This window comes from Nycticebus coucang, chromosome 3 (assembly GCF_027406575.1).
Source record: "Nycticebus coucang isolate mNycCou1 chromosome 3, mNycCou1.pri, whole genome shotgun sequence".
In the NCBI taxonomy this organism is placed as follows: Eukaryota; Metazoa; Chordata; class Mammalia; order Primates; family Lorisidae; genus Nycticebus; species Nycticebus coucang.
In genome coordinates, this window is record NC_069782.1 from 74,164,496 (window position 1) to 74,188,311 (window position 23,816).

Consider the following 23,816-nt stretch of genomic DNA (forward strand, 5'->3'; position numbering starts at 1 on the left):
ATTAGTGGCTCTTTGGTGAGAAGGCAGGGTGGTAGCACATCAGCCCTAGCCCAGGTTGGGGACACAGTGAGCCAGTGTGTGCAGGATTGGAAACAACCCTTGGGAAGAGCAGCTGCTTCCACAATTCAAGGCAGTTTCCTGCAGAGCACCATGGCACCTATCCTTTTGGGGGTGGCCATGAGGGAAGTTGCCCTGGACATTCCACCATGGCTGGGAGTCTGGCTGGGCCACTGGTGTCTACAATGTCCTCTGGGGGTCAGGGCAGACCACAGGCACATGTTGGGACACTGAGTCCAGGTCATTCTGTGACAATGCCTCCCTTCCCCTGGGTAGACTCTCTTGTAATACCTCCCAGGGGTCTGGCTGTGGCGTCCTACCCTCAGTCAAGGTAGGCATCATTACCTGTGTTTTGCCAGTTCTCTGCAAAATGGAGCTTGTCCATTAGGGTTGAGGCATGCTCCCTTCTGGGTTTTGCTTTTTTCCTCTCACATTTTCTCCCCTCTCCTCTCTCTCCCTTCCCTCAATGCCAATGTAGGAGGATCCAAAGTGGGAATTCCCTCGGAAGAACTTGGTTCTTGGGAAAACTCTGGGAGAAGGTGAATTTGGAAAAGTGGTCAAGGCAACAGCTTTCCGTCTGAAGGGCAGAGCAGGGTACACCACTGTGGCTGTGAAGATGCTAAAAGGTACCTGTCCAGGCACGTGCATAGCATACTCATCGGAGCCACCAGGGCGGGCAAGGCCTCTCCCACCTGCCTTGGGACCTCCTAAAGAGCCCCCATTGCTGTTCTTGAGTGGCTGCAGTCTGGGGACCCCTATCTTGGGCACATGGGTTGGTTCTGGAGAGGGAGAGCAAGGACTTGGTTCTCCCCAGAAAGCTCTAATGGTGCTGCTGCTGCACCAGTGTTCGTGAAGATCCAAGGATTTAAAAAATTTTAAAGCCCTTTGGTTTTAAGCTGACAGCTGCCTCCCCCAGTGTCCCACTCATTCCTCTCAGCCAGGTGTATCCTGGGGTCCTAGTGAAAAGACCACCTGTAAGGATTGATCCTCCATCTCATGTAAACCCCCATGGGCCTGACCCACTCCCTAACCAGTCATCCCGAATTTGGCCCCCTGGGCACAAGCACCTACCTATACATGGATGTGTGCCTCTAAGCAGAGACTGGTGACTGCACTGGGGGTGGGGAGGGAGCTCCTGCAGGGGACAGCTTGGCTGGGTGGCAGTGAGTAAGAGTCACTGGTGTACATGAGAGTTAACTACAGCAGCCCAGCGCCACACGGCACAGGTTGCGCCAGATGCTTACCCAGATCCTCAGACTAGGTTTGCCCCCAAGGCAGTAAGACCACAGGTTGTAAGGGAGCAAGTGAGCTCCTCCAATTCTGGGTGCAGCCAACCACAGCCCTGAGTCACTCATATCTATTCTGAGCAGTCCTGATGCCCCAACTCCCAGCTGTCCTCTCCCAGACAGGAGATTCCCTTGTCCTCCTCTTTGGAGACAGGAGGTGGCACGGCACAGTTGGGCAATGGGTGGCAGGATCGCTAACCCAGGAGGAATGGCTTAGCCTCATCTGCTGACTCCTAAGATACCTTCACACCCAGCACCTGGTGGGAGCCCAAGCATAGCTCAGGCTATCCCCTCAGGACTCGTGTGCTCAGCAGGCCACTGCTGTGAAGTCTTATCTTTACAGTGCACCAAACACAGAACTTGTATAGGAGATTGTAGCAGCCATTAAGAATTCCCAAACTAAAATGTCAGGTGTGCAGTGAAATGGAAACACTGATTTATCTGAAGCTAACATGGGTTTTCTGTGGCAATAGAGCATGAGATGGTGGCACACACATGCTGGAAGCACATTAGAAGGGTACCTTCTACATTAGGCTCCCACATTAGAAGGGAGCCTGATCTCCGTATGTGGGATCCTCCCTCGTGGGCATCTCCCCCTAAGCAGGCATAAGGGAACACTGGGGAGTCCCTTTACCTTCCCAAAAGGATTAAAGAGGGGAAGTCTCCATAGCCTGCTGACTTCTAAAAATGGCATCTGTGGGGACATATTATCACTCACATAGCACAGCCTGGGATATTTTCCAAGAAAAGATCCTGCTTTTGTGGATGCCAGCCCCTCAGGGTGCTTATTCTCCACAGCAGGTGAGACCTCTATTGACTGACCCCGAGGGCCAGGAGAAGCCTTGAGCACTGAAGTCCTTTAGGGCTTCTGTCTGAACCCAGACAGAGTATCTGTGAAGGAGATGACAGGCCCATTACTGACCCAGCATGTCCATAGAAGGGGATTCCAGGAGGCACCATTTACATCCTGCTGTTTGTGCTGCATTTCAGAGAATGCCTCCCCGAGTGAGCTGCGGGACCTGCTGTCAGAGTTCAACCTCTTGAAGCAGGTCAACCACCCACATGTCATCAAGCTGTATGGGGCCTGCAGCCAAGATGGTAAGGCTGACATGGAGTGGGGCAGGCACAGACTGGGGCTCTGGGCAGCCCCGTTCTCCCCCTTATGTCCTTTGCAGTCCTCTCCTTCTCTGTGCCTTGTCCCTCCCTCCCTCCCTGGGCTTGTGGCTCCAGCCTCAGCCTAGAGCTTGTGTCCATTGTCCACTGGCCAATCAGCACTTCCTGTCACAGAGGCTTCTGCTAGTGCCACTCTGTGGACCTGCTGGGGTTGCTCAGAAGGCTCCAGTGTGACATCCCAGCTGCCAGCAGCCCATTCTGAGAGGAGCCCCAGGTTAGGGAGCTCCAGAAATGGAAGGTGCATCCTCAGTACCCACAGGTACTAAGTGGGCCCTGCCTTCAGGTGATCCCAACTTCAGCTCTACATGGCAGGAGCATTTCACCATTTCTCAAATAAGGATACAGAACACAGGCCTGGTCTGTTGGCTTTCCAGACAGTGTGTGTGTCTGAACTGAGGCTTGGAGGGAGACAAGGTACAACAGGGAGAGAACGGACACCCTGGTCAGCACCCCCAGGGCTCAGGGCCGGCCTAGGGCAGGACTGCAACCCAGAAAGCTGCTGCATCTGTGCTCCTTTCCCGAGCCATTGCTGTCCCCAGGGCGAGGATCTAGAGAGGCCTGAGATCTCAGCAGGGAGAGGTGCCTTCCAGGACAAGGCTGAGTTCAGTGGGTGCCTGCCCCACGCACCTCCAGAAGTTGGCGCCCACGGGGCAGCAGGAGGCAGAAAGCCCGTGATGCTAGAGCAAGCCCGACTACCGGGCTACGCTCGGCTGCCCAGGGGGGGCCTGGGTCCGTTTGCCCCCTCACTGGTAGGGCGTCTGGGCCGCCGAGCCTCCGGGGCCCTACAGTCTCCCTGCGCCGGTGCCCCTTCCGCACACCCAGGGCTCGCTCTTTGCCCCCAGGGCCGCTGCTCCTCATCGTGGAGTATGCCAAGTACGGCTCCCTGCGCGGTTTCCTGCGCGAGAGCCGCAAGGTGGGCCCCGGCTACGTGGGCAGCGGAGGCAGCTGCAACTCCAGCTCCCTGGACAACCCAGATGAGCGGGCCCTAACAATGGGCGACCTCATCTCGTTCGCCTGGCAGATCTCGCGGGGGATGCAGTACCTGGCAGAAATGAAGGTGTGTGCCGCGAGGGCTGCGCCGCCACGCCCCACCCGTCGCCACACTCGCCCCGCCGCGGTTCGGCGGTGCCCTGGCACCCTGCACTAGGCCACACCACGCCCCCGCCGCCTTGGCCACACCCACCTCCGCACCGAGCTCCCCAGGCCTGAAGGGTCTTCTCTTTCTTTTTTGAAGCTTGTCCATCGGGACTTGGCTGCCAGAAACATCCTTGTAGCCGAGGGAAGAAAAATGAAGATTTCGGATTTTGGGCTGTCGCGAGATGTTTATGAAGAGGACTCCTACGTAAAGAGGAGCAAGGTGCCCAGGCCAAGAGTGTGATGCTGATGGCTTCCCGGCGATGCGGGGTGGGGGCATCAGAGCTGCACCAACAGGCTCTAGTGGAGCCTTTAGGACATCTGGAATAGATTAAGCACGTTTTTAGAGCCCTAAACTTTGTCTAGTCCTCATTCCCAAATCCCTCCCAATCCTTAGGCCACAGGGACCCAGTCCTTGCCTCTGCCATGTCTGTTTCTTCTCTTTCTGAGGGCACCAGGTCCATGCTCTCCCTTTCAGAGCACAGATCTTAAGCCTCTCTGGGTGACTTCTTGCTTTTAATCACTATCCCTTACGAAGTCCACCTGATGCTGCAGAAATAACAGTTGTCCTCACGGTGTTTCCTCTTCTGCAGAATTACAAGGTCACCTTTTTTGTGTGCTCTTTAGTCAAAGGAGGGTGTAATGAAACAAATAGGAAACTGGCAGTCATTTTTTTGAGAAAGAATCAACTGCTTTACACCTGGGGGGAGCCTGGGACTCCTAGGCTGGGTGAGATTGGGGTCACACAGGAGCCCCTGGAGATGAGATCCAGAGCTGTAGCTTAGGGGTCTCACTTGTCCAAGTCCATGGAATAGGTGCCTCTGCTTACTCTCTTGACCCTATCTCAGCTCCTCTCCTGTAGCCCCCCTGTGACAGGCCAGGCTATGTGAGTTCATAGGGCCGTTGGAGAGTTACACTAAGATTCAGAGCAATTTTGCTCACAAAAGAAGAGAACAATTAGCTTTACTCTGAGGGATCCTAGGAAGCTGTGTTGTCATGGTTTGTGAGGACAATGTTTCATTTCTTCTAGGGTTTCCCTTGTGATAGCAGATTTCAGAACTGCTGAAGGGGAAGTGGAAGGGGCTGCACCCCTGCCTGGTGGAGGGTGTGGGAAGAGCCTTCCTGTTGACACACTGGTCCTCCAGGGAGGCCTGAGTCCTGGCCAGAGTGGAGAAAGGCAGAGCAGGCTGCAGGAATACAGGCACATTGCTATATACACAGTCCCAAGATGGGTCACATGTCATTAAGGACATAAATCCTTACGAATATGTTTAACAAAAAGAAATTATAATAGACTTTGTGTTACAATCCAACACAGAGATTTTTTTTTTTTAAACAGAGTCTCCCTATGTCGCCCTCGGTAGAGTCCTGTGGCCTCACAGCTCACAGCAACCTCAAACTACTGGGCTTAAGCAATTCTCTGGCCTCAGCCTCCCAAGTAGTTGGGACTACAGGCGCCCACCACAACACCTGGCTACTTTTTTTGGTTGCACTTGTTTAGTTAGCCTGGGGCCGGGTTTTTACCTGCCACCCTCGGTGTATGAGGCTGACACCGTAACCACTGTACTATGGGTGCTGAGCCCCAAGACATGAATTTCTTAAATTGCTTTGTACCTTAAGACTTACCTGTGGAAGGCTGAGCATGGTGGCTTATGCCTATAATTCTGGCACTCTGGGAGGCAGAATTGGATAGATTGCTTGAGCTCTAGAGTTCACGAACAGCCTGAGCAAGAGCAAGACCCTGGCTCTAAAAATAGCTGGGGCGTAATGGCCAGCGCCTGCAGTCTTGGGGAGACTGAGGCAAGAGAATCACTTAAACCCAGGAATTTGAGCTTGCTATGAGTTATGATGCCATGGCACTCTACCAAGGGTGACAAAGTGAGACTCTTGCCTCAAAGAAAAAAAAAGACTTATCTGTGGAAAACCTATTTCTCAAGTTGCATTGGAAAGGGTTTGTTAGGTCATACCCAGCACTGCTGCTGGGCAATGCCTGTCTGTGCACTTATTCGGAGATGCTGCATGACCCCTAGGATTCAATAAGAGGGAAAAACCAGCCTCAAGACACATAAACAGATTCCAACTCCTCAGTGCTCTTCACAAGAGCCGTTAGTGTGTCCAGCTAGAGTCAGACATCCCCCAGGTGGAAACACCAGAGAGAGCTTGCTCTAGGTATCCCTGGTCCACACGTAGCACTGTCCTGTGATACCCAGCAGGCATGTGGCACATGACAAACAGGTCCTGAGTGGCTTGAATGGATGCTGATGCCCTCCAACATCTCAGCAATGCCAAGGAGGTGCATGCTAGAGCCCCAACCCCTTCGAGGGCACTAACATAGGACACTGACATACTAACATTAATGTCACTAAAGTTGATATTCAAACCCCCACTGCTAAATTTGGCTTTAAAAAAAGAAAACTTGAGTATTTTTTAAAATAGAAAAAAATATTTTTTTCTATAGCTGTTCAAGGTTGTGCATCACCAGCTGTGCCCATGGCACTCCTGGAACTAGAAACTCGGGGACGTGGCCTCACCTCCTTCACCCCTACTTACCCAGCATCAGAGTAATTTCAATGCTTTTCTTTCACCCCTATTTAGGGTCGGATTCCAGTCAAATGGATGGCAATTGAGTCCCTTTTTGATCATATCTACACCACCCAAAGTGATGTGTAAGTGTGGGTGTTGCCTTCCTGGGGTGGGGGGTTCCACACAGGGCCACATTGCCTGTATATGAAGCTCAGTGGCGTCCCTGAGCACCTGTCTGCAATGCTAGCCATCGCAGTGACCCCCACGCTGAGTGATCTTAACATATGTGTTTAGCAATGGTAGGGGCCAGGCAGTAGTTCTGAAAGCCCAGATGGAGGGTGCTGAAACAGAGTAGGTGGCGAAAACCCCCCTGGTGCCCCCACACCTCCCTCCCCATCTCTGAGCTCTAGTAACACACAGGTCTGGCCCTTTCTTTTGTGGGTCCTGGCAGGGGCTCTGGTTTAGGCAAGGTACCCCATGACTCTGACTGTTACCCTACCCACAAATAGGGACTGGGGACCCTGAGGAAGGGGGCCTTGTGTGAGTTTGTGGGCTGGTGTGCCCCAGACTACTGGAAGGTGGCAGCTAAAACTTTGTTCTTCCAGGTCAAGTTATAAAAACACAGCACTATAGGAATAGCAATCAATAGACTTGCATATTTTGAATAATGTGAGCCATTAGAAAGCAGTCTGAAGCAATTTTGCACAACAGTTTTCTGATTGGATAAGCTGACTGAAGGACAGTTGGAAAAAGCAGAGAAAGTACAAGGTAGAGGCTGAAAATCACTGGCTCACACCCCCGGTGATCCTGCCAGCCTTCTGCTGTGTTCTGTAGTGTGGATGTACACGTGTATACTTTACATTGCCCCAACTGGGCTCATGTGATGATGCTGTCTTGTGACATTTTGTTTCTAGTTTACAATAAGGTTTCCTTCACAGTTAAGTATTTTCCTGGAGGGTCCAATGGTAGTGGGTTATCAGAGCATTTTAACATTAGTGTCACTAAGGTTGGCATACAAACTCCAACTGCTAAATTTGGCTTTTAGAAAGAAAACTTGAGGGTGGCACCTGTGGCTCAGTGAGTAGGGCGCCGACTCCATATACCGAGGGTGGTGGGTTCAAACCCAGCCCCGGGCAAACTGCAACAAAAAATAGCCAGGCGTTGTGGCGGGCGCCTGTGGTCCCAGCTACTGGGGAGGCTGAGGCAAGAGAATCGCCTAAGCACAGGAGCTGGAGGTTGCTGTGAGCTGTGATGGCACAGCACTCTACCAAGGGCCACAAAGTGAGACTCTGTCTCTACAAAAAAAAAAAAGAAAAGAAAACTTGAAAATTTTTAAATTAGAAAAAATATTTTTCTATAGCTCTTTTATGAAGATTTCTGAGCACACAATGAAAGAATTGTCCAGGGTGCCCCAAGTCCCGCTGCCTAGCTTCTTACCCCTTTAGGTGCCACCAGCGTGTTCCCCTTGTGGGAGTGACTTCTCTGATGGCAGCAGTGGGGAGAGGAGCCTCAGCATCACGGGGGTGGGAGCCAAGTAGGCAAGCCCTACATCCATCAGTGCAGCCATACTCTGGCTGTAGTCTGTCAGCCAGTCTGCCCTGGGGCTGCCAAGGTGAGCGGGTGCTGGGGAATAGATGTCTGGGCTCTGTGGAGGCTGTGCTAGGGGGCCCTCAGGCTACTCACTGATCTATTTGATTGCTGCAGTTGGTCCTTTGGAGTCCTGCTATGGGAGATTGTGACCCTGGGAGGCAACCCCTACCCTGGGATTCCTCCTGAGCGGCTCTTCAACCTTCTGAAGACTGGCCATCGCATGGAGAGGCCTGACAACTGCAGTGAGGAGATGTGAGAAGGGTTTGCTTTTGTCCACCCTCACTTGGAAGGGGAGGGTACATACGCACCCATTCTCTCCCACTCCTGAGCAGCCTGCTGCCAGCCCTGCAAGAATGGGCTGTGGGGTATGGCATGGTGGAGGTCAGAGAGACACCCTTGGTATGGTGGCAGACACTGGGCACCTGACCCTGCTGGGTTTGCGGGGCTTCCTTGGGGCGCCTTACTAGAATAAGTAGAAGCACGGCCTGGTGCAATAAAAGTTCAAGACCTTAAGACTTTCCCTGCAGGATACCTGGAGAAGAGGAGGTAGTTCGGAAAGACCCAGGGTGTGCGGTAGGGAGTGCCCAAGTGCAGGTACAGGGCCAGCCTGGCCCTCAACCCGAGAATGCTGGAGGCTTCATACCTCATACTGGGCTGTTAGATGAAATGGTCCTAGGAGGCCAGGTTAGAAACAGATGAGAAAGGGCCATTCAGAGGGTAGAGATGCACTGGTCCATTCATTCTATAGAGCTCAGGACAAGGTTGGATGTTCCAGGGTGAGGTAGGACACCTGGGCACCCAAGAAAGTACAAAAGGTGCAAGACAGAGGTGTGATTGCCAGAGGTATTTGTCTATCTCCATGCCTAAAAGCTCTCAGTCAGTTCATCCTTCCCAAGAGTTTTAAGGACTGATACTTTCCTGATCAGTCACTGTGGTGGGTGCAGTATCCAGCCAGCTGTTTACCAATGTCTTTGCAAAGAAAGTAAAAATAAATCTCTCTCAGAGGGAAGGTAAGCCTATAGGAGGCTGGATGGTGGCACTGGTGTGCCCAAGCCCACAGTGGCCCCAAAGGCTGGGGTTCTACAGGGACGCAGTACCCCAGCTCTCAGCAAGGTTCAGGGCAGACATCAGTGATACAAAAACAGACTTGAGGCTTGGGCACAGAGCACAGTGCTAGGTGGGTGGCTCTGACATGGTATCATTTTGAGGCCTGGCCTTGCTAGGTCATCCTGACCCATCTGCTCTTCCCACCAGGTACCGCCTGATGCTGCAGTGCTGGAAGCAGGAACCAGACAAGAGGCCTGTGTTTGCCGACATCAGCAAAGACCTGGAGAAGATGATGGTAAAGAGCAGAGTGAGTACCCTGAGCCGATTCCCACAGGCCAAATGTGGTATGGGGATTGCAGCCTCATCCCAGTGCCCTCACAGTTCCCAGTGTGGGGCTAGATTGGGGCCATGCAGAAGGTCATGTTATCCCCTGAGGGCACACAGGGAACTGAACTCCAGACCCCCTGGGCTTCTTTTCAAATCACAAAGAAACCAAGATTCTTAGCTTGGCTCTTAGGAAGAGCTCCCCACAGACAGGTGTGGGAGGGAAATACTCCAAAGCCAAAGGAAATCATTTTCAATAATGGGACCTGAGAAGGTAGAGTTGAATTGGATGGCCTAAACACAGGTACTCATAGGGCTTCCACTGGGGGAGGGCAGAGACTAGGGCGCAGTGGGGACTGTGGCACACAGGAGCATGCTGCGTTCACAAGGTTCTTTGCTGTGGCCACAGGCGAACTGCAGGAAGATGTGCCAGGTCTTCTGAATTCTGAGGCTTATGTGACTTCTTTCAGTTTTTTTTATTTTTTATTTTTTATTTTTATTAAACCATAGCTGTGTACATAAGTATGATCGTGGGGCACCATACACTTGGTTCATAGATCGTTTGACACATTTTCATCACATTAGTTAACGTAGCTTTTGTAGCATTTTCTTAGTTTTCAGTTTTTATTGTTAGCAACTCATTTAAGTTTCCAAAAGCCCAATGTGAGCCAAACAGAACATATCTGGGAGGCAGAGTCAGCTGTGTGCTTTCAGTGTGCAACTCTGGAAGTTCAGAAAATGAGAAAGTCAGCAAATTCTCAGCTAGTATTTGTCAAGTAACTGTGAGAAACCCTGTCTTCTCTTAGATTCTGGGAATGCATGTAAGCAAGACCAGCCTGCCCTGCCCTCAGGTTATTTATGTAGAGGCTTCATCTTAACTTTGGCACATTGAGGCTGGGCATGGTGGCTCACACCTATAATCCTAGCACTCTGGGATACTGAGGTGGGTAGATCACTTGAGCTTAGGAGTTTGAGACCAGCCTTAGCATGAGACCTCATCTCTATTTAAAAAATAGAAAAACTCCCTGGCATGGTGGTGCATGCCTGTAGTCCCAGCAACTTTGGGAGGCTAAGGCAATAGGATCACTTGAGCCCCCAGGAGTTTGAGGTTGCTGTGAGCTATGACGCCAGGCACTCTAGCCTGGAGCAACAGAGTGAAACTTCTCAATGGAAAAAAAAAAAAAAAATTGGCACATTTACTAAGAGTTGTCATTTCTTCAGACCCGAAAAGCAGGATGTCAAGATCTAGGCCACCTGTAATAAAACTTCATGTTACTGTATCATTTGGGCAAAACCCTCTGAATCCTATGAATGTAAGGTTGTCCTGAACAGAAGCAATAATCAGTGCCATCATGCTTCAGATGTTTGAGCCCTAATGCAAGGTTCTAGATGGCAGGAATCCTTGGAAGAAAGCTGGAAAGGATCCTGCAGGTTGGGGCTGCTTCTTGGCTTGAGTTGCTTCTGCACAAGTTAACGGGGCTCCAGCAAACTTGCCTGAAGCAGTCCCCCAGGTGTGGCACCTACTGCCTGCCAGGCCCTGGTGATAAGATGCCGAGGGAGCACATTTCTGTCCCCAGGTAGGTAACTTTCTAGGGGGAGAGACAGAGTAGATAACACTTAGAGGGAATGATGAGGACCCCTGAGGGAGGACCAGATGAGGCAGCAGCCACAGGAGCTCAGCATCCCCTGGTTCTGGTCGCTTGGACAGACCAGGAGACCCAAGCGGGGTCAGGGTACAGCCAGGGCCTCTGCCCCTTGAGCAGTGAGAAGACCGAAGTGTGTCCAGCAGTGGCCATGGCAGGGACTGACTGGCCACTTCTCTCTTCCAGGACTACTTGGATCTTGCCGCGTCCACCCCATCCGACTCCCTGCTTTATGACGACGGCCTGTCGGAAGAGGAGACACCCCTGGTGGACTGTAATAGTGCTCCCCTCCCTCGAGCCCTCCCTTCCACATGGATTGAAAACAAACTCTATGGTAGAATTTCCCATGCATTTACTAGATTCTAGCACCGTTGTTCCCCTCTGCTTTATCCTTACTCTCTGTGATGCTTTTTAAGTGTTTCTGGTCTGAACAAAACCAAAGTCTGCTCTGAACCTTTTTATTTGTAAGTGTCTGACTTTGCATCCAGTTGACACATTGAAGCATTTTTGCAACTATGTTTTTCTAAAAGGATGTGAAAATAAGTGTAATTGCCACACCGCCCAGCAACTTACCATAAAAGAGGAGAAAACAGATCAGGGCAGAACTCTCAGGGGACACGGAGAACATGACAAATGAGTCATTTCTGGGGTGGAACTCAAGTCTCAGTCTCAACCTCTAATATAACTACTTGGATAAATTTACGTGATCTAGGGAGGTATTTAATCGAGAAAGGAGCAGCCAGCTGCCCTAGCCTGCCCTGGCAGCACAGCCAGGGCCCCCCAGGTGGGGGGTGCCTCTCTGGCTGCCTGGGGCTGGGAGTAGACTCAGCCCACATCCCAGATTGGTGTCCATTGGCAGGGGCAGGGAAGTGGCAGGAACCCAGCTGTCCCTGGGAGGACACACCCCAGACTGCTGTTTTCACATCCTTTGCATTCCCCACTGTCAGGATGGTTGTCTCTTAAAAAGTCAGTGCTAAAAACTGGAGCAAGTGCTTTTTGAAAGAACGTAGTCTATGGTGCTGTGGTCTTGCAATGGACAGTAAATATGGTTCTTGCCAAAACTCCTTCTTTTGTCTTTGATTAAATACTTGACATTTTTTTCTGTTTCCTAACTTCATCATTGATTGTTTTGAACTTTTGGAGTCTCAAGCATTTTTCAAGCCGAGATTATTCCTTTTGCATGCCCCCCGCCAACTCACTGACTCCTCACTGGCTTTGGGTCTGGTGCTACAACTCATGTGTGCTGACAGTGCTGTGGGGCTGGCCTGCGTGCGCCCTTGATTTGGAAGGTCTCTCCCCTGCTGTAGGCTTGGACGACAGACAAGTGCCTCCTTTATGTTACAGAACGTTTTTATGGAACGTTCCCACTGCAGTAAGCCTGTGGTGCAGCAACGTGCTGGCGCTTTACACTGCTTTAGAGAAAGAGTTAAATAGTTCACAAACATCCGTCAGATCTGAGGGTCTGAAGCTCATGAAAGTCAAAATTAGTGGTGTCTGTTAAGTTACATTTACCAAGAGAACACATGATATTTCCCCTAAATACAATGTTTTTGGAAACCTGGAGCACAGAATCATTAATGTAATTGGCACAGAAACCATGAGTTTGGTTTGAACATCAAAGGGAGTTTTGCCAAGGCCTTACTGTCTGCACATGAAGTTTTGGTTCTTCAGTGCAGAACAAATTATGTGTTTTCATTTTTAGGCATGTCAGACCCGAACTGGCCTGGAGAGAGTCCTGTACCACTCACGAGAGCCGATGGCACTAACACTGGGTTTCCGAGATATGCAAATGATAGTGTATATGCTAACTGGATGGTTTCACCCTCAGCGGCAAAATTAATGGACACGTTTGATAGTTAACATTTCTTTGTGAAAGGTAATGGACTCAAAAGGGGAAGAAACATGCCAAGAATGGAAAGTCCACCAGCCCTTTCTTTGTGCACATCACACTGGCCCAGCCCAAGTTCAGCTCCCAGGTGGCAGACTCGTTTTTGGTAGTTTAACTGCTGTCCAAAGTGGTTTTATTTCAGACAGCTAAGTGATTTTCCCGCCTAGCAGGTGTGCCACGCTAGGTAAGAGTTCTGAGTCTTAGTGGTTAAGTATTCCTTTCTCTTCTTCACCCAGCAGTACCCAGTGTTGATCTGTGTCCATCAGTGACCGCCATAGTTCAAGTGTGTGGATCCACCACTCACTGCCTTGCGTAGGAAATTGTAGCTGACCTTGTTTGATTTTCTAATCACCACCAAACAAGGCAACAAGATCTAAACATGAAGCACATGCACATAAAAGGCAGTAGGGAAAAAAATTGGCCAAAATGACCTGTCCTTGTTCAAAACAGAGCCCGTTGGGGTGGGGCTTGGGGGTGGTCTCAAAGCCCCATCAGGGCTAGAGGGAAACGGGATGGGCTTCGGCTCAGCATTCAAGATCCTGAGAATGGTTTTTTTAAAATCACGTAACCTTTTCTTAGGAAGACATTTGGTTTTTATCATGATTAAGATGATTCTTAGATTTAGCACAATGGAGAGATTCGATGCCATATTTACTATGTAGATGGTGGCATGAGGGAAAAGGGCTACCAGACACATTTGTCCGCACTGGGCCCACCACATCAGCCTCATGTATTCAGTACTGAGTGACTACTACCCCCTGACCAGAACAGTATGAAGAAAGGGGGCTTCTGGAGTGGAATGGCCCCCAGTCCCAGGATTACTGACAGCAGAAGCTTTGCTGCTATGTATCCCATCTGCCACCAACCTTCATCGTACTGCAGCTAGCAGAGCTGAGAGCAGCAGCTCATCTTACACGGTAGGAGTAGGTGGGGTCTGTGCTCACATTCACTGGAACCTTACCAACTGATAAAGGGACAGTTTAGCTAGCTGCGTTAGAAGTAGCACTGAGAATGACCAAGGACTGCTGCATACTCCCATCACAATTCTGATGTGGAAAGATGATGTTTTGGTTCTCACAGAGCTTGTGTGAAAAGGCACATGTATCAGCTCTTCCTGCCTCTGCGATTTAATGCTGCTCTAGCAAGACATTTTCATTGCTTAGATTGTGACTATGACTCATAAGTTTATTGTCATTCTTCACAGCTTGTTTGTGGCCACAGACACTGACCACTCCTCTTGCCTTTTGGGAAGTCCCAGCAGCTCTTCTGGCTGTCTCTGCAATTGGCAGAAAAGGGTCAGATTACCAAACGCTGCCTGGTCCTCAGACTGAAAGCACTGTGATAGGACTTAAAATAGTCCCGTTAAAATACTGTACTTCATAGGCACTTCACAAAAACAGTAAAATCGTGTCATTTTGTGTGGCCAGGAAGGCTCAGATGAGTGTATGATGGAGCCTTATTATGTAGTGTGCATATGTACACACATCCAGCAAGGCAGCTGGGGAAATGCTTCCTGGACATGTGACATGGCTTTAGTTTGGGCCATTGTTCAGATACACTGTGATAAAGTTCTATAGACACATATAGGCGTGGTAAGCTTTTGATTTTCAGATGTGTTTAATCATAGTGTTATTAAATGCAGAAATAAGGATAAACTCTCTCAAATTATTAGAAAAGCCTACGCAGTAAGTATAAATTGCTGCAGTGGATTTGTTCGCAGCTGGATAAGAACTCCAGGTCTAAATAGTGACCCAGTGTTGAGGAATTAACCTTTAACTAATAACCTAATTGTCTATTCCTGAGTTATAAAAGTACCCATAATTATTAGTCTTACCAGGCAGAATTTGCGTAGACAAGTATGCAGAAGTTACTAAATATTAAGTATTACTGAGTATCCAGTAGCAATCTGTCAGTACAATTTGTAAAATCTATTTATGACAGGTTATTAAGTCATACCATGTTAATTTTTTTGTAATCAAGGTGACTTAAAATAATTTCAGTTGTACAAATAAAAGTATATATCATAAAATGTGTAAACTTTTTTTCTTTTTAACTTCCTAATTGGAAACATCAGATTTCTGATTTCGAAGTTGCCATTCAAGACTTAAAAGGTCACAGGGAATCTATCAATCATGACAACCTCTGGGAGATCAGTGTGAGGACTGGGGATTCTGGTCATGTTTCTGGCTCATGAATAGGCATATTGATAGGACAAGTAGTACCCAAATCACACATATCCGATGTACATATAACTCACACTTATGAACGGAAACTATCCCAGTAAGGCCTGGAGTTAGAAACATCTGACGGATGTACAACTCACATTTACAAAGGGAGGCTATTACAGATAATAGGTAAATGTACCTGTTCCAACTTACATACAAATTCAACTTAAACTTACAGAACCTATCTTATCTGCAATCTGTAACCTATAACTTAAAAACCCAGCTAACTAGGGCAGTGCCTGTGGCTCAAAGTGGTAGGGCGCTGGTCCCATATGCCGGAGGTGGTGGATTCAAGCCCAGCTCTGGCCAAAAACCACCAAAAAAAAAAACAAAAAACCCAGCTAACTGTTAAGGGAGTCCTGCCATCAGGTGTCCTTCCCTAGAATAAAAGAGCAGCCAACATCGATCTAGGTCTTTGCAGTGTTCTAGCAGTTTCCTGGCTGCTGGTTTCCAGCAGCTGGCGTTGGAGTTGCAGGAGAGAGAATGTAAAATGCAGAGTCCTAAATGAAGGTCCATTAGAAGTTGGAGGGGAGGGCTGCGCCTGTGGCTCAGTCAGTAAGGCGCCGGCCCCATATACCGAGGGTGGCGGGTTCAAACCCAGCCCTGGCCAAACTGCAACCAAAAAAAAAAATAGCCGGGCGTTGTGGCGGGCGCCTGTAGTCCCAGCTACTCAGGAGGCTGAGGCAAGAGAATCGCTTAAGCCCAGGAGTTGGAGTTTGCTGTGAGCTGTGTGATGCCACGGCACTCTACTGAGGGCCATAAAGTGAGACTCTGTCTCCACAAAAAAAAAAAAAAGAAGTTGGAGGGGAAATGTTGCCTTAAACCACCGAAAGCTTAAAATACTACCGTTTATGATAACATCTTCTCCGGTTATGTCCGTCAGAATTCTCTGAGCCCTTCTCAAGAGCCCGGCAAAGAGCAGGTGGGTCCTTGGCAGACAGGAGTCCTGACCAATGTGAATCTGTGCATTATTAGGTGCCAAGGGCCGGTGTCACTTCGGGTGTGTACTTACACGTGTACACACAGGCCTGTGCACACCTCCAGCCTTAGGTGCCCATGCCTGCTCGCAGCTTCCCCCTTCACTCTGGACTGCAAAGGCTGGAAGTCAGCATAATAATCTCTAAGACCAGTTGTTTGCTGCAGCCTTTACCTTTGAAAGTTTAGAAAACTACACCAAGAAAAGCTAATACTAAAAGTCCCTTTGTCAAGAGCACAGACTTTCCCTTAGGAGTATTTGTGTGTGTATGTTTTTTGGATTTTTTTCTCCCTAAAAAAATACATTTTCTGCCAACCTCCATGAAGGATTCCTTCCTACCATGAGGCCAGCTTATTTGGGTAGAAATCTAGTGGAATATGTCTGGCAGCAGGGTTTGAATAAATGCTTTCTTTATTTAAAAAAAATGCGAAGGGAAAGCATAATTTCCATCAATATAAAGAATGCATTTCCTGCCAGGCAGGCAGAACAGTTAGCAGTCCTCCTTCCTTGGATCATATTCACACTGTATACAGACATACCTCCTTTTATTGTGGTTTGTGTTAATTGCTTTTGTTACTTTTTTTTTTAATTGTAGATTTGTGGCAACTTTGTGTCAAGCAAGTCTTACCAGCACCATTTTTTTTGAACAGCCTGTACTCAACTTTGTGTCTTGGTAACACCTTATTTTAGCAATAAAATAATTTCAAATTAAAGATATGTGCATCATTTTTTAGACAGAATGTTATTGCATACTTAACAGACTATGGAATAGTGTAAACTTCATTAGGTACTGAGAAGGCAAATAATTTGTGTGACTCAACTTATTTGTGATAATCACTTGGTTGAGGTTGTCTGGAATGGAATCGCAGTATCTCTGAGGTATTCCTGTCTTTATCTGTGCTTGCAACTGGAGGGTGGCTCTAAGAAGTCCTAAGAAATCCTTACCTCTCTGGCCCTGAAGAGGTACAGCAGCTCGTCTGGAGGGCCATGCAGTGGTCAGCGAGTGCCCCTCCTGTCTTCAGTGTGAAGATGTGTCAGGAGTGCATCCTCTGCTTATGTGTCCATAGGAAAAGTCACCTATCTACTGGGGCTGCCTGCCATGTGTCTGTGGAAGCAGCCTTGACTAGAACTTTGTAAGAAGAAGCCTGTGGCCCACACCACCCAACCGCTGTTACTAGCACACCAGGAGAGCTCATAAACTTACATCTTCTCAGATGACATGGAGCAATCCAAGTTACAAATAGGTTTTGGCAAATAAGGTAAGTGAATTCTAAAGCTAAAAAAAGAACATCATTTTTCATTTTTGAGAAGGAAACTCGGGGCAGCACCTGTAGCTCAAAGGAGTAGGGCACCAGCCCCATATACCAGAGGTGGCGGGTTCATTAAAAAAACTGCAAAAAAAGAAGGAAACTTTATATTTCATATCCAGACAGTATTGCCATGTGAACTGTCAATTTCCTGAATAAAAATAGGAAGTTCGAGTTAAGTGTCCAAGTTTTTGTGGATCTTTGTCAATGTCATAAGCGGGAGCAGGGCGACCCCTTTCCTTTTTGGTTACTCACATCTCACTTGCACTGCAGTTTTTTTCTGTACTCCCCCTGGGAAGGAGGTGTTTTGGGGGGGTCTGAAAGGGTATAGTAAAAGTGAAGGAAGGACATACTGCTGCCTTTGCTCCCTGAAACAAGTAACTGGCCAAAGGACTGTGGCGAGCCAGGCCATGCGTGCATCATAGCCATGTCGCGAGGCTTCTTCTTTCACTAAGACACATTACTTACTCCATATTTTGTGCCTTCTGGGAGTTTTAAGCAACTTGAGGATTTTCCTGAAGACTCTATGGCCACAGACATGAGAGACTGAAGCTCTTGGATTGCTCAAACCCAGGGTAAAGGAAGATGCCAAGAGTTTGGGGGACTTCATCAATGTCTGGAAAGAAAAGTGAGGTTTTTAGCAAGTGGTTTCTAGGAATAGGAAAGACACTGAAGGTAGGAGAAATCTAGTGTCCCATGAGATAGTCACTAGAAATGTAATATGTAGTAGAAAATTATATTTTTAAAGATGTGTGAAAAAATAACCTATAATTTTTTTATATATGTGGAAGAAAACAAAGACCACCCATATGAGAACAATCAGAGGCTATTCTGAACTTGCTATAGCAAGGGAGTCAGCCAGCATCTCTTGTGGCAGAGACTCAAAGGCAGACAGAGGAGTGGGGAGGCTTTATAGTAAAAAGGGGGTGCATGGGGCAGAAGGAAGGCTTCAGGAATCCTGAGATTGGGGGTTGTTGGCTGGGGGAAGTTGGAGGTAGCCAACTAGCAACAGGGAAACTTATGTGATAGGTTTGCAGAACATACTTGGCTTTCTCTGGTTGGTTCTGAGTTGGAAACAGCAAGAAATAGGGAAGCTGGCCATTACTGACCAAGTCCTAAATATTCTTGGATAATTGTTGCAGAGATCATGGTTTGATTTCCTTGGCTGCTTACTACAGAGACTGTGGTCTGAGTCATTTGTCATATGTGGTCTTGCCATTGTCTGTTTGCATAGTCAGCCTCTCAGCTTCTCTTTTTGGTCATTTTTTTGCTTGTGAGAGGTTGACCAATTCAAGGAAAGCTAGATGTCCAGATCCTCACCACTTAGAGATTATTTAGTCATCTCCATGGTCAGCTGTATGGTGCGATCTTGATCTTTTTGTTTTTGTTGCATCATGGTGCTCTTTTTATAAGAATGGGATGCAGTGGAACAGCATCGTGACCAGTGTGACAGAAACGAGCAGTTGTTGCTTTCAATCAAGAACCTCAACGAACTGACGCAGGCCAAGAGCAAAATCCCTGTAGGCCATGAAGGTCAACCTCAGAGAACCAAACAGCTTTTGGCCCAAGGTGACATATGGCCTGTTTTACCTTTGCCTGTTTCATTGATCCTGGTACAGTATTAGGAAACCAAAGGAAATCTAGAGCAATATGACTGTCCTTCACTATTCGTGGCAAGAGGGTGAGACCGACGTGTTCCACCTAGGGAAGAGGTGGCATTGTTAATGACTTCTGGGGGGTTAGCAATAAGTTTCTTACAATAAGTTTCTTACTATCCCAAGGGACACTAGATTTCTCCTACCTTCAGTGTCTTTCCTAGAAACCATTTGCTAAAAACCTCACTTTTCTTTCCAGACATTAATGAAGTCCCCCAAACTCTTACAGATGAGGACACTATTCTAATTGTCTGCATAAATGAGTCAGTAATTCCCCCAGATGGAGTGCTGGATAATCAAGGTGTGGTTTGACCATCCCCCCGCCCAAAGAAAATCATATTGAAATGTTATTGCCATTGTCACAATATTAAGAGGTGGGACTTTAAGAGGTGATTAGGCTATAAAGGCTCCACCCTCATGGGTGAGATTAATATTATTATAAATGATAAAGAGGGTCTTAGTAAAAAAATAAATTATATATATAATAAAAAAATTATATATATAGTAAAAAAATAAATTATATATATGTCATTATAAATGGGCCATGGGCCATTTTAGACCACCTTTTTTATCTTCCACCCTCCACCAAGTGGTAATGTAGCAAGATAGTCCTTGCAAGATCAGTCCCTTGATCTTGGGCTTTCTGGTTTCCAGATCTGTAAGAAAATAAACATTTGTTGATTAGGAATTACCCAGTGTTGGCCAGGCACTGTGGCTCATGCCCAGGGGTCCTCAAACTTTTTAAACAGGAGGCCAGTTCACTGTCCCTCAGACCGTTAGAGGGCTGGACTATAGTTTAAAAAAAAACAACTATGAACAAATTCCTATGCATATTGCACATACCTTATTTTGAAGTAAAAAAACACAACAGGAACAAATCCAATCACACCGCCGCATGTGGCCCGCGGGCCCATAGTTTGAGGACCCCTGCTTAATCCTAGTACTCTAGGAGTCTGAGTTGGAAGGATCACTTAAGTTCAGTAGCTTGAGACCTGAGCTTAAGAGTGAGACCCTATCTCTACTAAAAATAGAAAAATTACCTGGACAGTGAGGTGGGTGCCTGAAGTACCAGCTACTCAGGAGGCTGAGGCAGAAGGATCACTTGAGCCCAGGAGTTGGAGGTTGCTATGAGCTAGGCTGACACCATGCACCCTAGCCTGGGCAACAGAGTGAGACTGTCACAAAAGGAAAAAGAAATTACCCAATTTCAGGTATTTTGTTATAGCAGCACAAAACACTGAGACAAGTGGCTTGTTTTTAAAGCTCACAACTTAGTTGGATATTTCAGCCTAGTGATTTATAGATTAGGCTGTATGTGGAAAGACAAATCTTCTAGTGCTATTACTAAAGTGTATGAGATGTGAGTCTGAGGCAAACAAGATCAGGCATCCTGACCACAAAGGAAGTGGTATTCAGAAGGAACACATGGAGCGATTGTTCATATCAGGTCTGAACAGGCCTTACATATTTGGATCTCTGTTTCTTGTTAAGTACTTGGGTCATTACTCTATGAAGGTTATTGAGTTCAAATCAGAATTATGTAGGATCTGATCAACACATTGTAATAATTTCTTTTTTTTTTCTGGGAGACACAGATCTTAGCAAAGTAACAGATTTTAAGGTTGTTTGTTTTGTTGCAAGTGGAAATATCATGAGCTATAATTTCCCGTGGTCTCCTTTGATGAGAGTAGGATTTCTCAGAGGTTTTTATCTGGGAGTCTGATCGTGGAAGGCACATTCAGTAGTCAATAAGATCGAAGGGCAGTGGCAACTGTTTAGAATAATCTAAGAATGTCATTAAAATGAGTATGTACTAACCTAACAATTGTAATGAAGAGGAAAGAAAAGAGAGGAAAAGGGCCATTGTTGGTGGATGACAACCATGAGCCTATAGAAAATGAGAAGAATGATTATAAACAAACATATTTATAAAGCAACAACAGCAACAAGAATTAGACAGGGGTCTTGGTCTAACAAATAGAAATTGTCCACTTTGTAAGGTCATCTGTTTGTACACAAGGTCTTGAGACAGCTGTCTGCTCCTGAAGATCAGTTGCTTTTAGAAAGTCCTCGAAAATCCCCGTTGAAGCAGCCTTCCTTTTGTGTGCAATTCTAGATTACTTCTTTAGTTGTGAATAAATGAACTCAAGTATCAGTACCCTGGAGTTTCACGGCTATAAACACATTCAAATCACATGGAGGGTAGAAGCTAGGTAAATTCCATCTGACAGTGTTCAAAGGGACATTAAGGCTTTAGGTCCTGGCCATGTCCTCCCTTTATAGTTGTTTCAGGGTGATGTTGACCGGTGACACATGACCCCAAAATAACCTTGGCTTTAAAAAGTAATCAATCTGTGCCTTGTGAGTTGCTTCATGGAAAAATTTAGTTAATATCCATCTGAAACCATTGGTGCTACCAAGCTACTATTTTGGGAGTAATTGAGATTATCTGAGTGAAGGATATGGTTACTTTTTTCCCATTCTTCCTTCTTAGAATCAGGGACAAAATATTAATATTTTATAACTATTGCTTTGAATCCCTCCAGAGATTTATCCTTTGAGGGTTTAGATAGGAGTGTAAACATTAAGGCTGCTTGTTTGGCATAATGATCTGCTAGTGCATTTCTTTAAGCTTAAATCTAACCTCTCTTTGCAAACACCACCTTTATAACAGTCACATCTTAAGGAAGTAGAAGTGCACCTGAGAACTGCCTGACTTGCTGTCCCATGGGTAGGGAATCCCCAGAATCCCCAAGGCCTGTTCTACTCTAAGAATATATTTCCGATCTGTTTCTATGTTTGCTATCTAGTCTTTGGCTAGCCAAAAAGCTATAGTAAATGCAGTCATGCAGACTGATTCCACCTGTAATAGAGGACTGTATTCTAAAGGAATTAGTAATTTCTGTTAGTGATAGTAAGTCTTGCTTGATAACTTCCAGCTTTGGTTTTAAGATATAATTTTTATTTTTTTGAGACAGAGTCTCACTATGTCACCCTTGGTAGCGTCACAGCTCACATCATCCTCAAACTCTTGGGCTTAAGCAATTCTTTTGCCTCAGCCTCCTGTGTAGCTGGGACTACAGGTGCCCACCACAACACCTGGCTTCTTTTTTTTTTTTTCTTTGGTTGCAGTTGTCATTGTTGTTTAGCAGGCCCAGGCTTCAGTGTATGTGGCCAGTGCCCTACTCACTGAGCTATGGGCGCTGAGCCAGGTTTCAAGATACAATTAATCCACAAATAGTATTAGGTCAGGGTTCTCAGTGGGAGTCTCTAATCAACCTGAACAAGGTGCAGAGAGTTTCCTGAGATAGGACAAGCACAAGGTTCCCCTTCTGTTTGGGTGGGAGAGTGGCAGAATTCAATGAAAAGAGTACAGTGATAGGCACTTGTAGAGATTAATGAACTGGCTGAAAGTGTGCACAGTCAGGGTGATGTCTGTGCTGCATAGGGAACCATGAGGTCAAGCGGGGAGTCTTGAAGTGGTTCAGCAGAAGCATCAACAAATTTCACAGAAGAACTATCAACCTGTATTAGTCCATTTTCTATTGCTTATAATGAACACCTGAAACTGGGTAATTTATAAGAAGTTTATTATAGTTATGGAGGCTGAGAAGGGATGTATCTTACAGTAATGAAAGGTCAAACATGTGCAGCTGCTAAGAGCATTCTTGCTGGTGGGGTCTCTGCAAAGTCCTGAAGTTACACAGAATATCACATGGCAAGGGGGCTGAGCCTGTTCACTATGGTCTTCCTTTCTCTTCATATAAAGCTATCAGCACCACTCACATAACCCATTAATCCATGAATGAATTAATCCATTCATGAGAACAGAGTCCTTGTGATCCAGTCACTTCTTAAAGGCCCCACCTCTTGGTACTGCCACTTTGGAGATTAGGTTTCCACATGAGTTTTAGAGGGGACATTCAAACCATAGCATTCCATAGGATAGGGGGCATAACCTTTTCACTCAAGTCAAAGGTAAGGCTATAGTAAGTGATGGGGTTAGATGGTTCCTATGAAGCTCCAAAAGCTTGCTTGTCCAGATCACACACAGATTGATAGACAAAGGGCCTTTCTGTTGTTACAAATGTCTAGGGAAGGAGGCCATTGAGGAGACTTCTTCAGGTTCCAGGAGGCCTCTTCCTATCTCAGTTTCTTGAGAAGAGTCTCTTCCTGAGAACACAGTCAATTCATAAAGAGATGCAATCTCTAAAGAATGTAGTACCCATTGTCTGCAATATTCAGTTAAACTTGGAAATCTTCTCAATTGTTTTATTAAGGGGTCTAGGATAGATTTGGATAATTTCTATTCTATGAAGAAAGAGGTTTTCCTACACTAGGTCACACCCTAAATAATGGACTGTGTTTTAGAAAAACTGTAATTTATCTTTTGAAACTTTATTTCCTTTTTCTACTAAGGATGAGAACAAGTAAACAGAATCCTTTTTCTCTGAGCAGAGTAGGAAATAATATACATATCATTTCAGAATGGAATAGCAAAATTTGGATCTTTTGATTAAAGACCTGGATGGAACCAAAAAAAAAAAAAAAAAAAAAGGAAAGAAAGAAAAGAAAAGGAAAGAAGAAAGAAAAAGACTTGAGGAAAATAGTAGGGCCTTCGGCTCATTAGCAAGCAGATGTTATCATGGTGCAATAGAGTGGGAGTTGAGCCCATGGGGAAATAGCACATAAGGATCATTAAGCACGCAGCCCTTGTCCGTGGGCCCCTCACACCTGTTATATAATGCTTTAATAAAAGGCCACGACAGAGGTTACTTGGCGCTCTCCCTTCACCTATGGGAAGCCCACCCCTCGCAGGCATGTACCTTCAATCTGTGTCCTGGCTATTTATATTCACGAGGTTACAGGGTGCCTCGGCGGGCAACGACATTGACTGTCATTATTCAGCATTAAAGGGGGAGGAAATTCTGACACAGGCCACAACATGGATGAACCTTGAAGACATCATGCTGAATGAAATAAGCCAA

At 46.8% G+C, this 23,816-nt stretch overlaps 1 protein-coding gene across 2 annotated transcripts in view; it reads left to right on the forward strand.

The window, feature by feature from the left end:
* RET (ret proto-oncogene) overlaps nucleotides 1-15,376 on the forward strand; it is a 51,719-nt gene extending 36,343 nt beyond the window's left edge. The window contains exons 12-20 of one of the 2 annotated variants that reach the window (XM_053585620.1): nucleotides 536-683; nucleotides 2,334-2,441; nucleotides 3,359-3,573; nucleotides 3,751-3,873; nucleotides 6,246-6,316; nucleotides 7,878-8,015; nucleotides 9,018-9,117; nucleotides 10,964-11,111; nucleotides 12,480-15,376. In XM_053585620.1, coding sequence (XP_053441595.1) covers nucleotides 536-683; nucleotides 2,334-2,441; nucleotides 3,359-3,573; nucleotides 3,751-3,873; nucleotides 6,246-6,316; nucleotides 7,878-8,015; nucleotides 9,018-9,117; nucleotides 10,964-11,111; nucleotides 12,480-12,637 — 1,209 coding nt within the window. In that variant the 3' untranslated portion in view covers nucleotides 12,638-15,376. Of the gene's footprint in view, nucleotides 1-535; nucleotides 684-2,333; nucleotides 2,442-3,358; nucleotides 3,574-3,750; nucleotides 3,874-6,245; nucleotides 6,317-7,877; nucleotides 8,016-9,017; nucleotides 9,118-10,963; nucleotides 11,112-12,479 lie in introns of those variants that run through there. The other variant, XR_008378981.1, reaches the window with a different exon arrangement.
* Nucleotides 15,377-23,816: the final 8,440 nt, after the last annotated feature.